This window comes from Clupea harengus, chromosome 5 (assembly GCF_900700415.2).
Source record: "Clupea harengus chromosome 5, Ch_v2.0.2, whole genome shotgun sequence".
NCBI lineage: Eukaryota > Metazoa > Chordata > Actinopteri > Clupeiformes > Clupeidae > Clupea > Clupea harengus.
In genome coordinates, this window is record NC_045156.1 from 26,979,196 (window position 1) to 26,992,393 (window position 13,198).

The window sequence follows — 13,198 nt, forward strand, 5'->3', positions numbered from 1 at the left end:
AAGTGGGCCTTTTTAGTCACATTGAGTGCCCAGTTGCAGTTTACCCATAGTTTATACATTCAATAGACACCCAAGAAATTTTGTCACCACGCTGGTGTGAGCACAATCAATAGGCTCCTCTCTAAACTAGCAGAATAAGGTGAGAGCTATTCAATTATTTGCAGTCTTCCCCCTTATTGTCATTAGGATCACGCAATGTACACAAAATCCATCTGTGCTCGTTAGCATGGTATGGTTTATCTCTACCAGCAAGACTGCGTGGGAGGTAGCTATCTGTATCCCTGCCAACTTCAGGCTCTGATGCATTGGGTTTTGCCAAGGAGATCCAGGAAAGTGAGGTATATTCTGCTCCAGTGTATTCAGTCCAACGCAGAAATGCTGTCACGTAAACTGAATTTATTTTTTGAATGTCAAATACACTTTTCATTGGACCCAATTCATATACTATACACCACCACCGATACAATAAACGGACTAAACTTGCATTAGCATTGCACTCGCTTTGTTGAAAAATCTTTAATGCTCACACTTTATCTCCACAAGCATTTGTTCTAATGCCAGACATGACTGATCAACACTGCTGACCAGGGACGTGCACAGGAATTTTGAAGGGCCATTGCTCTGAAGGGCCATTCACTCACGCAAAAGGCATTTATTGGTGGGATAAACCACAAGACAGCTAGTATGTGGTCTCATGCAATACTTTCTTTTCTGTGCCATCTTAGACATGATTCTCGTCATTCGATCACCACGGAAATAAGGCCACACTGATGTGAGCGTTACGCAAGGCAGGGGGCGGACAGTGGAGTATTTACACAGCTCAGAGGAAACCTCTGGAGAGATTAAATAATAAAAGGCTGCTGGGAGGGAATCAGGTGTTAAGTAAAGGGTCTGTGACATATGACACAACACAGATTGCATTCACACCTGGTCCCCCCAGCCCATAGGGAGCACACACACACACACACACACACACACACACACACACACACATACACACAGACTGGCTGTCATGACAGGAATGATCCCAGTATTCTGTATGGTACATTTCAGCCAGAGGGCAATTCAAAGGCAGAAAAGATGAATATCACAGTTTTGACATTTCGTACATTGAGTACTTTTGTACTTTTGTATACTTTTGATATTTGGAAGAAATATTAGCATTTAAGTGGTGTCCCACTGCTTGGACACTGACACCACAAAGAGGCAGCTTGTTGACCTATAAAAGGGCAGCCTCAAGCTTCTACCAGCGGAGCACTCTCCTCGTCAGCCCAGCAGGTCTTCAGTGTGCTCCCGTCCCCTCTGCTAACAGACTATAATTACTGACCACTCTTTTCCTGCTGGGGTTCCTCTGGGAGAGAAATCCTTTCCTAATTGGAGTAGATCTCTAGGGGTTATTGGACTGTTTCAAAGAGAGTTGGGGTCTTGGTAACAAGCAAGCAAGAAAGACTCAGTTATGTAATGGCAAAAACATAGATGAAATTCAATTTGAAGTGTCGAATGGCGAATCGGGAAATTTGAGTGCCAATGACACAATGAAGACACTAGAGTCTAGACAACTAAGTCATGCATTGTAGTAATTACTAGACCACTGGAAGAAAGACAACAGTTGAATCTTTTCACTTTGTGGATACTGTTGCAGCTGATGATTAGTAGGCTTTAGAAAATGTGTTGAGGCAGTGTAGGTTTTGGACGCTGCCCCCCTCCCCGTCCTTTCTGCCCTTATTGTGGCGTAATCCCTTCTCTGCACGAGAGTCTAATACTCGTCCCCCATCTGAATATGAATCACAGGTTTAATTACCCTGACCTTCAGACTGTAACACCCCACAGAGACTCTACAAGCCTACCGGAAAAGAGGGAGGGCAGAGGGCTACATCCTGACAGTGTCACTTAAAACGAGAGCACAAGAGACCCTGGTATTACAATCCTCTCATAATAGAGCAGCTTGATCATTTCATTCATCATTGTATTGCCATTCAGACCTTTCTACCTGTCCCTACCAACAAATGAATGGTATTACTGACACACACACACCCCCAAATCCATACGTAACCTCTTTTTCTATCTACCTCCGGGACTCCATTGTCTGTCTCTTTTCCAAACGATCCGCCTAATGCAGCCCAGGAGTTGATCAGGATAGGTGTGTAACCTTATATGCAGCATGGCAAGATATATAGCAGCATAACACATCTTTTTACTTTAGAAGATGATAACATTTAAAAACATTTCTTAAATGTTTTCCTACTTTAGTTATTATTCATGTTTTCAACTCAAAAGTAGATAATCCAAACCTCTTCCTGCACTTCAGAAATCAACTCTCAAGTGTTAGATTTGGGACAAAGTTCATGGAAGGTGGTTGACCTGCAATTATATGATTGTGCCATCCTAAACTGAGCTGCTCTGCCCTCTTGTGGTTGTCGTTGTATTGCCCATGTTACTATGACACCTATCTGAAGTACACAGATGACAAAGAGAGGTTTTGTTTTTTTACCACATTTTGATCAAAATGTAATTATTTTATTTCTTAATTTCAACAGTGCTAAAACAAAATCAGCTCACAGTATTGTTATGCAGTCAGCACAGCAGACAGTTCAAAAATCACTCTTGACAGAGGTCCTTCAATTTATTCCATCGACCTCCAAATGTGTTATAATAGATATGGGCCTGAGATGTCCACTGAAATGTGTTGATAAAAAAAAGCATGTATCTAGTAGATCTACAAACTCAAGTGTAATTATGAGATGGGTGTTATGGGGGATTGAAATGAGGGGTGATATCACGAGATAGAAATGGAGTCTAGCAGCATTTAATGAGCACCTTGATTAATCCTTGTTTGTTTATTAAGCATCCATATGATTCTTTTCTCTGTCATTGTTGCAGATAAGACACTCACACTTCTAAATGCTCAGTAAAAACTTTAGTGCCAAAAGGACTCCTGAGATCATTTCTTAAAGCAACTGAATAAGTATTGAATGCAATGTCATATATGATTTATATTTTCACTGAACAAGTTAGCCTTTGGTGTAATCTGAGAATTGTTGAAGATTAGCATTATAGATTTTGATATGTGCAACATCGCTGTCGGAGCCGTGACAGCCAGATCGGTAGAAGTGGAAAATGGGAAAAGGAAGGGAGAGGGATAGAGAGAGGCCGAGGGTAGAAAGGAGGACAGAGGAAAAGAAAAAGAGGAAGGGAAGAAAGAGAAAGAAAGAAAGAGAAAGAAAGAGAGGCAATATAGGCCTGCAGCACCATGAAGTCGAGCAGGTGGAAGTTCAGGTGACGTGAGTACCGGTGTTTATGATGGCCTCCGCATCACACACGATGACTATGCAACATGTCCCTAAATGACACTGGTCTGATGGTGCTGCTACTTCTGCAGACCTGTGCAGGAGACTAGACAAACACCAGGGAGGGAGGGAGGGAGGGAGGGGGAGAGAGAGAGAGAGAGAGAGTATGTGGAAAAGGAGGGGTGGGGGTAGCAGCGGGGACAATCTCAGGACAGCTTTTCAAGCTTCCCCAGCTACAGCAGGCACATTGGCCAGGGCAGGTATCAGTTTTTCATACACCTGGATGCCCCTCAGGAAGACCTTCTCATTCAGGTGCTCGTTGTGGTCATGCAGAAGAATGGGTGTGTTGTTCATTGGCGAGAAGCCAATGGCTGGGAGACCCACCTATGGACACAGGCACACAGTCATTACCAGAGGGGCACAGGCACACAGTCATTACCAGAGGGGCACAGGCACACAGTCATTACCAGAGGGGCACAGGCACACAGTCATCACCAGTGGGACACAGGCACACAGTCATCACCAGTGGGACACAGGCACACAGTCATCACCAGTGGGACACAGGCACACAGTCATTACCAGAGGGGCACAGGCACACAGTCATTACCAGAGGGGCACAGGCCAGTGTTCTGCCCGTTTATTTGATTTCTTTTGTCTGAAACTTCACCCAATTTAATTAACAACTACAGTCCAATGGTGAGAATAGCTACCATGGTAAAATATGAAATCCAATATGCAAAGAGGTCAAAACAGGGGATTGTCAGTCTGTTTGTGTATGACAAAAGGAATAAGAGAGACACAACCTCCAAAAAATCTGAGATACATACTGCTCGGATAAAACGGCTGTCGGTGGCCGCAGGAAAGATCTCCTTCTTCAAAGTCATGTTCCTGTCAAAGACAGAAAAGCAACTTTATTCCATTAGAGCATTGGACAGTCTTGACAAAGTTGTGTCAGAAAATGAGATGGAGACTGTATGTGTGTGTGGAAAGAGATAGAGACTGTTAGGTGAAAATTCACTCAAGTCATCTCAGGACTTCGGAGTTGTAGATCAGTATATTTATTCAGCAACAACTGTCAGGCTCATCTCACAGCACAAAGAAGAAAGTGAAGCAATTTCACTAACATCGCACAGGGTTTATATACTTAAGATTGATCAATTTCCGGCGCTATAAATGTTTCGAATGTCAACAAGAATAGCCACGCTCGACTAAAAGTCCTTTTGCGTCATCCCGGCTGTGCTTTCTGTCATGCAAAAGGATGTCAGTTTTACACACGGTCGGACAGGCACAATTTGACCCTTCTTATCACCTCTGATCTCACCCAAACATGGACAGAAGGTTCCTTCTCTTACGCATATAGCTCAGCACCTAATAATCTAAGTAATAATCACACAGAAACACAGAAAAGCCATGTTCCTGCTTACATAAGCACATGATTAATACAAGGTAATTATTAATATAAGGCACTTGATTAATACATTCTTACGTCATGAACAGTGTTTCCAAATTAATTATATCAGACTGTGTGTGTGTGTGTGTGTGTGTGTGTGTGTGTGTGTGTGTGTGTGTGTGTGTGTTTCTCTCACATGTTTTTGCAGGTGGAGCTGAAGGTGTTCCACCAGGGGTCACTGTCCTCAGTGGACGTTGTGTTCTGGTCCATGTGTTTCTGTGGAGGAAAATAGCCCAGAATGCCCTGAGAGCCAGAAACATGTCCACAACATCACCCCAGATGGCTCTTTCCACCCTTATTCTAGGCTTCCATAGCTTCATTACAGGTGCACAGATGTTCACCGACTGACTAGCATTACCTAGATAAGCAGGTCTTGCACACTGTAGTTTGAAGTCTACAATAATTCACTGTTCTGCTAAAACTAAACTGTCCATTACTAAATCCCTATTCTGACAGTGATGGCTATGAAGAGACTATGAACTATGAAGTCATGGCTCAATCAAAAGAAATGACTACCAAAGAGGGGGCAGAAAACTCTGAAATGAAATAACTAGTTTGCAACTCAAATTAAATGTACAGATTCTTCAGAATCTATGCAGTACAAAGTTAAATCAATGTGGCTACTAGCTTTTTCCATTGAGTATACCAGCCTGGCAAATTGCCATACAGGATATAGATAGCACACATGTGCAAGACAGTTAGTTAGGGCAGTTTACCAACCTGGGCAAATTTATACGTGATACCTTCACCGGCCTCCTGGCACCACTTTTTAATCTTTTCTTCAAATTCCTGTGGAAGACCATATAGCAATATTTTGGAGCAATTCTTTGTGTGAACTACACAGACAATGTCTTTTGAACAGTTATATCTGATCTACATAAAAGACCAATCAATATAATGAAAACTGCATTTTCAAAAGTGATCTACATTTTAGCCTTCTATCAGCCTTTCACTATACTGTAAAGGTGTGGGCATGCCTAAAGTAACGAAGCTTTACGTTAGATCATCGATCAGAGATCATTGTGAGTTGTGTACACATACCAGAAGGTTGACTGTCGGTGGAATCCTCATGTCAAAGCTGACGTCCATCTCAGCAGGGATCACATTGTAAGCCACTCCACCGTTCACCATGGTCATGTTCACCGTGGTGACATCACCCAATGTGAAGCACTCACTGATGTCTAACCTGTAACACCAATCGCACACAGTCACATTCTTCAGGTCAAGTTAGACTGCACTCATTATACTAAATGGTATTAAAGAAAAACCACAACTAAATTTAAGCAAATAATACTATATATTTTATATATATATATAATCATGCTTGGGAATAAATGCATGTTCATGAAGTAAGCCCAGTGTCTTACCTTTGCTTCTCCTGCTCTCTGAAGTCCAGGAAGGAGTTGATGATCTTGCGCTGAGAATAGTGCACAAATATGGCCGCTATTGCATTGTAGTCAATACACGTGTCAAGAGTATAACAATCGTACCAGTATTTTCATTTTAGTTGTATAATGTGGAAAAACAACTATATGTAACCATTGTTAAGTCAACGATTTGGTCATTTGGATTAGACTTGGTGTTACTGCTGTTCTATTGGAAGATAAGACTTAAGACATTAATGTTCCTCCCACTGATTTCGCGCACAAAGACCAACTACAAGACTACCTTTATCTGCCCATAACACATCATTCAAAATATTCATTCTTTTCTATGGAGGCTAGAGCACATTAGTCCTCTCCTGTCTACAGCTTGCCAACTGCCAAGTGGTTTTGGAGTTCAGACTTCAGTTTCACCTATAGCTACAGTCTATGAATGCAGGCTATGAATGCAGACTCACCAGCTTCTCTGCGGCAGTGTTCTCCACAAATCTAGAGCCGTGGCCAGGACTACCCGGGCAGCGAACCGTGATCCCTGACCAAGCAAGACAATGAAAAACACATTTAACAGTCCACTAACAAACAAAGTTAGAGAGGCATATAAAAGTAGTCCCAGAAAAAGGTAATAGTGTAAGGCAACAGTGTTAAAAACAGTGTTAAATCCAATACTGTACATACACCATGGGCTCCTCTCCCCATAAAATACAGTAAAGGCTTCTTCAGGGTTAGCCAGACCTGCAAGTACATAAACAGTCATGCAAACATGCAACACAATGAGCTAGGATCAGGAAAGGCAGGAAAGAGATTAGCCACAAACACAACGTTTCCTTGGAGAATAGATCTGTTATTCTGATGTGGAGGATCTATTTTTAGTATCTATTTTATCCTGATTGTAAACATGCAAAATGTGTATGAAGAGCTACTAGCTTAACTGGACTGTTAATGATTAACAGACCTGAATCAGAAGATTCCATCAAGGACCAAGACTTTAAAGTAGTAGTTTTTTTTAGAAATGGGTCTAACATCAGAAATTTCACTGCAGCACCCTCAATCGTTAACCGAAAAACAATCATTACCATGCTTTGGGCGTCTGGGTGCTGCAACGGAATGAGAACTTTGAGTTATACCTTCATCAAGTGCAAAGCCAATGTTCAGCTGCTGAAACTCTGGGTGCTTCACAAAAGTCTCCATTCCTTTGTGGCCTCCTACTTCCTCGTCTGAAATTCAGTAGATTTGGTAACGAATTACAGCACAACTGCTAATACAATCATGCAAGTAGGCACATCATATCCATCCAATTCTCATGTTACAGAATATTTAACCAGCACTGAAGTCTTGGCTGCATTACTGCATAAGCTGTTGCTGTATAAATTACTGCACAAGTTTGTCACTGTATGAATATGGAGGTGCAGTCCAACAAGGATGGAACTAGAATGACTCTCTTGCTCACCTGGGACAAACATCATATGAATGGTGCGAGCAAACCTCTTCCCTTCAGCTGTCAGCCTCCGGATGGCTTCAATGTACCTGAGACATCCAACCAACAGTAACCGGTGAAATTTCACAAGGACAGAAACGAAGCCAGACAATGACAGCTAAACCAGTTGATGGCTCACTTCATCTTCTTAGGAAGAAGTATGGTTCTAAAAAAAGATTCAGAGCAGAATCCCAGATATTTATGGAATTCCCACTGGGAAAGCAAAGTTTTTAACTCACTGTATGGTAACAGACTTCATATCCTGTGTCCCTCTTGCATATATGTTGCCCTCTGTGTCCTTGACAGCACCAAACGCATCATATTTCCAATGCTCCTGAGATTGTGGAGTAGAAACACAGAGTTTAGGGGGTGGCGGTAGGGATCTGTCTTTAATACCAGAAAAGAGGGGGGGAAAAAGGCCAAAATTGTGATACCTGATAAACAGGGACAACATCTGTGTGAGAGTTTAGCAGGATGGACCTCAGGGCAGGATTGGTGCCCACCCATGTCATGATGGCAACCACTCTGCCAGGGCACACCTGAATAAACCATGTCAGACACATAACAGATTAACAGATAACAGACCATGGAAGGGCAGTGAGAGGCATGCAGAGATGGACAGGGTAAGAGATGTGAAAGGTAGAGGAGACTTAAAAGGCACTGTTGTGCATGAAAGGTGTAGGGGGGAAATGCATGCAGTATTACAGATGTATTGTAGATAAGTAATACCTCCACTTTTTTCATCGGAACGCCAAGCTCATTGGCTATGCGATCAAGGAACCTTAAGGCTGCATCTGCAAGCAGGCAATTGACAAATAAGTATTTGACACGTTTGAGAGGTCACTGCAGATACAACAATAGCAGGCTGCTTAGTGTATCCATACAGGGCTAGTCAGACTCCTCAGACGGTCCTGCCTGTCTGCTAGCCAAGTCCATAATCATTACCTTGATCCCTCAAAGATAATAAACAGTCAGGAGTCAAGAGTGCAAGATCAGAGTTCACTTTCACTAGCAGATTGTAGCTTCTGAGATCTGTTTGTACATCAATATCAAACCTTTGATTTTACAACTTCGTTAAAAAATGTATTTCAAGTCCTTTGCTAGAGACAATGCCACAATAATTTATGCATGAATTCTGTTTATCACTTGGATAACATTCAACAACAATTCTCTTTGATCTATCATTTCAGACGCATTTCTCTGGGTTCTGAAATCTACAAGACGGATGCTGTTGAGTCCCATTTCAATGTTTCTTTCAAATAAGGCCACCCACCCCCCTGAGAAATATAGGTAGGTTAATTAACTACCATAGTCGGGAGCCGGGTGGACTGTCCTAAGTCGCAGGTATTCCCGAAAGAGTGTCACAGAAGGGTCTTCTTTTCCCTCAGTGCCCTGGGTCCCACCGCCCATGCTTGGCCCATCTTTATCGGGTAACATACTCACTCCAACACCTAAGAAGATACAATCGATTTATGTGCCAGGAATGGTACATGCCTGTGAAAGAGTTCATGTCTTCGCACTGATAGAAAAACTGAGATTAGCCTCCTGATCCGATAAACCCAACGTTATCCCTCTCTATACAGGTAACGTCGCACTTGCACACATCTTAAATGTTGTCAGAAAACTGCTGCAACAAGGCAAATAAGAGCTAGCTAACTGACATGTATTTAGGATGATGCCGTTAAGTTACTGTGTGGACTCAGACTAGGCTATCTACGTGTATACAAAACATTAGCGAGCTAGCTAACATAGCTAACGACAGCTAAGTTAACCAACTTCCATGTGTGGGTCGTTTGGCAAATACATTGACATGTTACTACTCTCGACTCATCACCGTTATACAATATTACATGACTCAATGGCAGTGATGTTAAAAGAAAAAACCGCCCCCGCAGCAGATTTAACGTTACCTACCGAGCCAGACTCTGACACCGAACAAACTTCGCCTTTACTTAACCCTATGAATATAACAGGGCATGTAGTCGATGTACGACTCGTCGATGTTAATCATTGTCAGAGACTCTGTATGTAGTGTATGAAAACCCAACAACACCAGAGGGCTTAACACTACATGATATCCTAGGTAGGCCAAATATTGCGGAGCAGTGTCAATCACAAGTACGATGCAAGACTACATTAGGAGGGTTTTATTTGATCAACTCCCTTACCTTTAGTCTTTCAAAACTCTGATGACAAGCGATGGTAATGAAAACACATTTTACAATAACATTTGTACATCTGTACATTTTTTCAACATTGTTTTTTCCACCATTGAACGTCATATTTGCAATTACAAAAAGCTGCCCCCCTCAAAGATTACACTTCTCCTGTAATGTGGTAAATGTTGTGGATAATAAATAAAGCTTTTAAATAAACCAGGCAATAATATGGTCAATTTCAGATCTAAGCAACAGTTCAGTGCAGCTTGCATTGTTTCAATAAATATTCTGTTAAAACAGTCTTCTGTTAAAATCTATTGCAGAAAAGAATGGGGTACCCTCCCATCTCTATCAATACTGCTAGACAACTTGTTTGAGGACACTATTAAACACTATTGTGCTTTAAACGCAAAACTTGGTCACATGCTCTCGCTGTGACACATTCTCTAACATTCTTTACGGTTCTGCATTCTCTGTTTGGTGAGAGGCATCACTGCATAAAGCAGAACAACCTCTGATGGTCAATTCTTCTTAAATAATACACCCCTTAATATCGATGAGGATGATATTTAGTTTTAGAGTTCACTTCACATTCCAGCATTCTGAAATTACACTAAACTGTTCAATAAATGAATAAAATATTGCAACATGGGACTAATCTATGTAACACAACATGATTAATGACTGCTGCTTCAATGGGACACAGTGATTCTAGAACGATGGAACATTAGAGCATAAATATGTCCCACACAACACCGAGAGAAGTGTTCAGGGTGTCAAATCTAAATGAAAATTCCCACCCTTCTTCATCCTCCAAGGCCCATCGGATCACCCCCACCCATTTGTTTTTTCTTCAGTCTCTCCACCTGTTACTCCTCCTCACTCAAACATGGCTCTATCACAATCTCAGTCTAGTTTGTTAAGGAAATCAAGCAAGGCCAGGTGGAACTCGTGGGGCTTGTCCATGTAGCAGGCGTGCCGTGCCCCCTGCAGCTTGGCCACGGTGTGGTTGGGCAACTGCAGCAGGTTCTTATGGGACTGAGCCCCCAGGTTAGTGTCCAGCTCCCCAAAGACGATCAGTGTTGATGTCTAGGGAGAAACACAGCGAAGGACAAGGTCACCGTTATCATTGATACAGCAGCATTGCAATCCTCACTGACATTAATTCTACTTATTGCACCATGAACACATTAATGTGGACAAATAAATAAACATCCCTTTTAAAAGAACATTCGAGGCTATGCACTGAAGAAATGTGTTGTCCCCCACACCCACATGATTGGCATTCTAGATCAGTTTTTTTTTTTCAGAATACTAGAGGGTATCACAAAATCAAAAAAAAAGGGAAAACCCAAACCAAAAAGATCCCCACCACCTACAGAGCTCACCTGGATGGCTTGATACTGTTGCGGGGTGTAGCTGCGAGTGCCAACTGGAGCGATGGGCACAAACCCATGCAACTGTGTGCTGTGCTTCATGAGAAAGGGCATTGAATAGTGCCCACTCATAGAGGGGCTGATCAGAACTGGAGTGCGCACCCCAAGTGACTCCAAGAACATTCGCAGTAGCTCAACGCGGCTTTGGTCTGTCTTCACTGTCTCTGAGTCTGGAGAATTTCCAAATCCTGAAGAAACAACAGAAACAAATGTTAGATTCCTCAAGAGGTTAGTTACAGCACTGCTATACTATTCAGATTAGGGTTACAACCTGCAACTAAATACTGAGCCTGTCCAGGAGAACATGGCACTCCTGTGTTAAACCATGTTACAAAGTAAGTCTAAAACAAACAAGGGTAAACATTCTTTCTGTATTTACATACCATATGCACTGAAGCAAAACAGCACTGTACATACACACATACATTTATGTACGCTGTAAAATGAGGAGATGCCTAGAGCTATATTTTCAGACGAGCTTTCAATGTTTTGCCATCATCATCCGTAATGTTCACCACCTTTAGCACCACAACTTAAAAAGCTCATTGTACCTGGCAGGTCCAAAGCCAAGGCATGGTATCCATTAGTAGCAAGGAGACCCAGAGTCCCCAACTCCTCCCAGGTTTTGGAGGTGAAGGCCTGACCATGCAGCAACACAATCTGAAGCCTGAAATGGCAGACATAGTTCTTAATAGTAGTCTCAGCTGTACATACTTACATAGTCTCTTGACTACGTTAAATTGTGTGAGAATTACTGTTTTGCATCTCTCAGTAGGTCATGTACTGACAAGCCTGAATTAATCTCACTTGGGTAAGATTTGCCTTCCGGCTGCATCGACTGGTAGAGCTTCTCTGAAAAATAACGGAGGGTCCCCTGGTAGCTGCCGAGTCCGGATAGTAATATTGATGGGCGAGGACGGAGGTGGAGTGGCTACTGACAGCCCCATCCTTTGGACGTCCAGAGACGGTTCCATGCTTCCCTGGCGTATGGCCGGCAGAAGCAGATACAACAGAACAGTAGCCAATAATACCAGCCCCAATATGACGAGGCGGTTGCGTAAAAAACTCATCGTGACATATGCTGACCTGAAAGAGAAATTTGACAACAAACATTATCTTGCCTTATGAACTTTGACACGACAAAGTTAACTAAGTGACTCACCGGAGATTAAGTTAGGTTTCATCTTATCGTTCTTTAACGTAAATCTTTTCACATCAAATTGACTAACGTTACCCTCAGAGCATCTTAGCTCCTCGCCAACTGTATGCAGTGATGACGTTTACAAGCCATTATGTCGAAGGAAGTATTAACGTTAGTGTAGGTACAAAGAATGACCACTACTAGATACCAACTGCTTAACGTTACATATGTTATTTTGTTTGCCTCAGGATTGTAGGGCTCTAACAGTTAAGTGTATTTTGTTTGACAATCATCAATCGCTAGCTAGCTCGCTATGCAGACTTGAGGGAACAGCAGAATATGTATGTGGTCATCTCTTACGTTTACAGTTAAAATTGCGCAGGTTTGTCAACCTTTTGTAATGCAAGAGAAATGATTTGCAAAAAATGATCTTACAATCCTGTTATGAGGATCGGGACGTCAATCCATCAAAAGCAAACAGTATTTCATCTGAAGACGACGTCCATTTGGCATCTGTGAGCCTACGTTATCCTCTGCTTGATGGCTAGCACCAAAACATTCCAAGGCTAATGTTTGACTACAGTATAAAGACGCCGTGTTGAAAACGTTGTCATTAAAATGGTTCCGGAAGGCAACAACACTGCCTTATGCATAAGTTTACACAGTTGTATACAATATAACGTGCTTATAATATTCAGATAACTTTTTTTTTAACAGACTCTGTCATAGGCCTAACTGTGGTATAGTAACTATACACTTTTATACAATGGTGTGGTTTTAAAAAGCCTACCTATAAGCTTCATGTTAACAGGGCAGAAGGGAATCAGCCAAGAGGTGATCTTACTGCAATAGTTCATCTAATCTGGCCA

At 42.1% G+C, this 13,198-nt stretch overlaps 2 protein-coding genes across 3 annotated transcripts; both read right to left on the reverse strand.

Moving 5' to 3' along the window:
* Positions 1-2,604: 2,604 nt before the first annotated feature.
* Positions 2,605-9,635, reverse strand: LOC105903408 (aminoacylase-1A). Of its 2 annotated transcripts, XM_012831160.3 has the most exons (15): positions 9,508-9,635; positions 8,901-9,044; positions 8,323-8,387; positions 8,028-8,132; positions 7,833-7,927; positions 7,567-7,643; positions 7,244-7,333; positions 6,795-6,851; positions 6,578-6,651; positions 6,105-6,154; positions 5,779-5,923; positions 5,458-5,526; positions 4,874-4,953; positions 4,115-4,175; positions 2,605-3,671 (listed from the first exon to the last, which is right to left on the reverse strand). In XM_012831160.3, the coding sequence occupies exons 2-15, from the start codon at positions 9,028-9,030 to the stop codon at positions 3,507-3,509; spliced, it is 1,263 nt and encodes a 420-aa protein (XP_012686614.2). In that variant the 5' UTR covers positions 9,031-9,044; positions 9,508-9,635; the 3' UTR covers positions 2,605-3,506. The 2 variants fall into 2 exon arrangements, with proteins under 2 accessions (XP_012686614.2, XP_031424256.1); XM_031568396.2 differs by lacking the exon at positions 8,901-9,044.
* Positions 9,636-9,725: 90 nt separating this feature from the next.
* Positions 9,726-12,911, reverse strand: abhd14a (abhydrolase domain containing 14A). Its single transcript, XM_012831158.3, has 5 exons — positions 12,765-12,911; positions 11,996-12,274; positions 11,740-11,855; positions 11,141-11,376; positions 9,726-10,841 (listed from the first exon to the last, which is right to left on the reverse strand). The coding sequence occupies exons 2-5, from the start codon at positions 12,256-12,258 to the stop codon at positions 10,659-10,661; spliced, it is 798 nt and encodes a 265-aa protein (XP_012686612.1). The 5' UTR covers positions 12,259-12,274; positions 12,765-12,911; the 3' UTR covers positions 9,726-10,658.
* Positions 12,912-13,198: the final 287 nt, after the last annotated feature.

What these genes read in the sequence shown, in the direction of transcription:
- LOC105903408 (XM_012831160.3), bottom strand. Translation starts at nt 9,030, where the DNA reads ATGTTACCCGATAAAGATGGGCCAAGCATGGGCGGTGGGACCCAGGGC. An exon ending in TTCCGATGAAAAAAGTGGAG is followed by an intron (nt 8,133 to 8,322) that starts GTATTACTTATC and finishes TGGTTTATTCAG; the next exon opens with GTGTGCCCTGGCAGAGTGGT. An exon ending in ACACTGCCGCAGAGAAGCTG is followed by an intron (nt 6,155 to 6,577) that starts GTGAGTCTGCAT and finishes CACTATTCTCAG; the next exon opens with CGCAAGATCATCAACTCCTT.
- abhd14a (XM_012831158.3), bottom strand. Translation starts at nt 12,258, where the DNA reads ATGAGTTTTTTACGCAACCGCCTCGTCATATTGGGGCTGGTATTATTG. An exon ending in GGAAGGCAAATCTTACCCAA is followed by an intron (nt 11,856 to 11,995) that starts GTGAGATTAATT and finishes CTGCCATTTCAG; the next exon opens with GCTTCAGATTGTGTTGCTGC. An exon ending in AACAGTATCAAGCCATCCAG is followed by an intron (nt 10,842 to 11,140) that starts GTGAGCTCTGTA and finishes GTTTCTCCCTAG; the next exon opens with ACATCAACACTGATCGTCTT.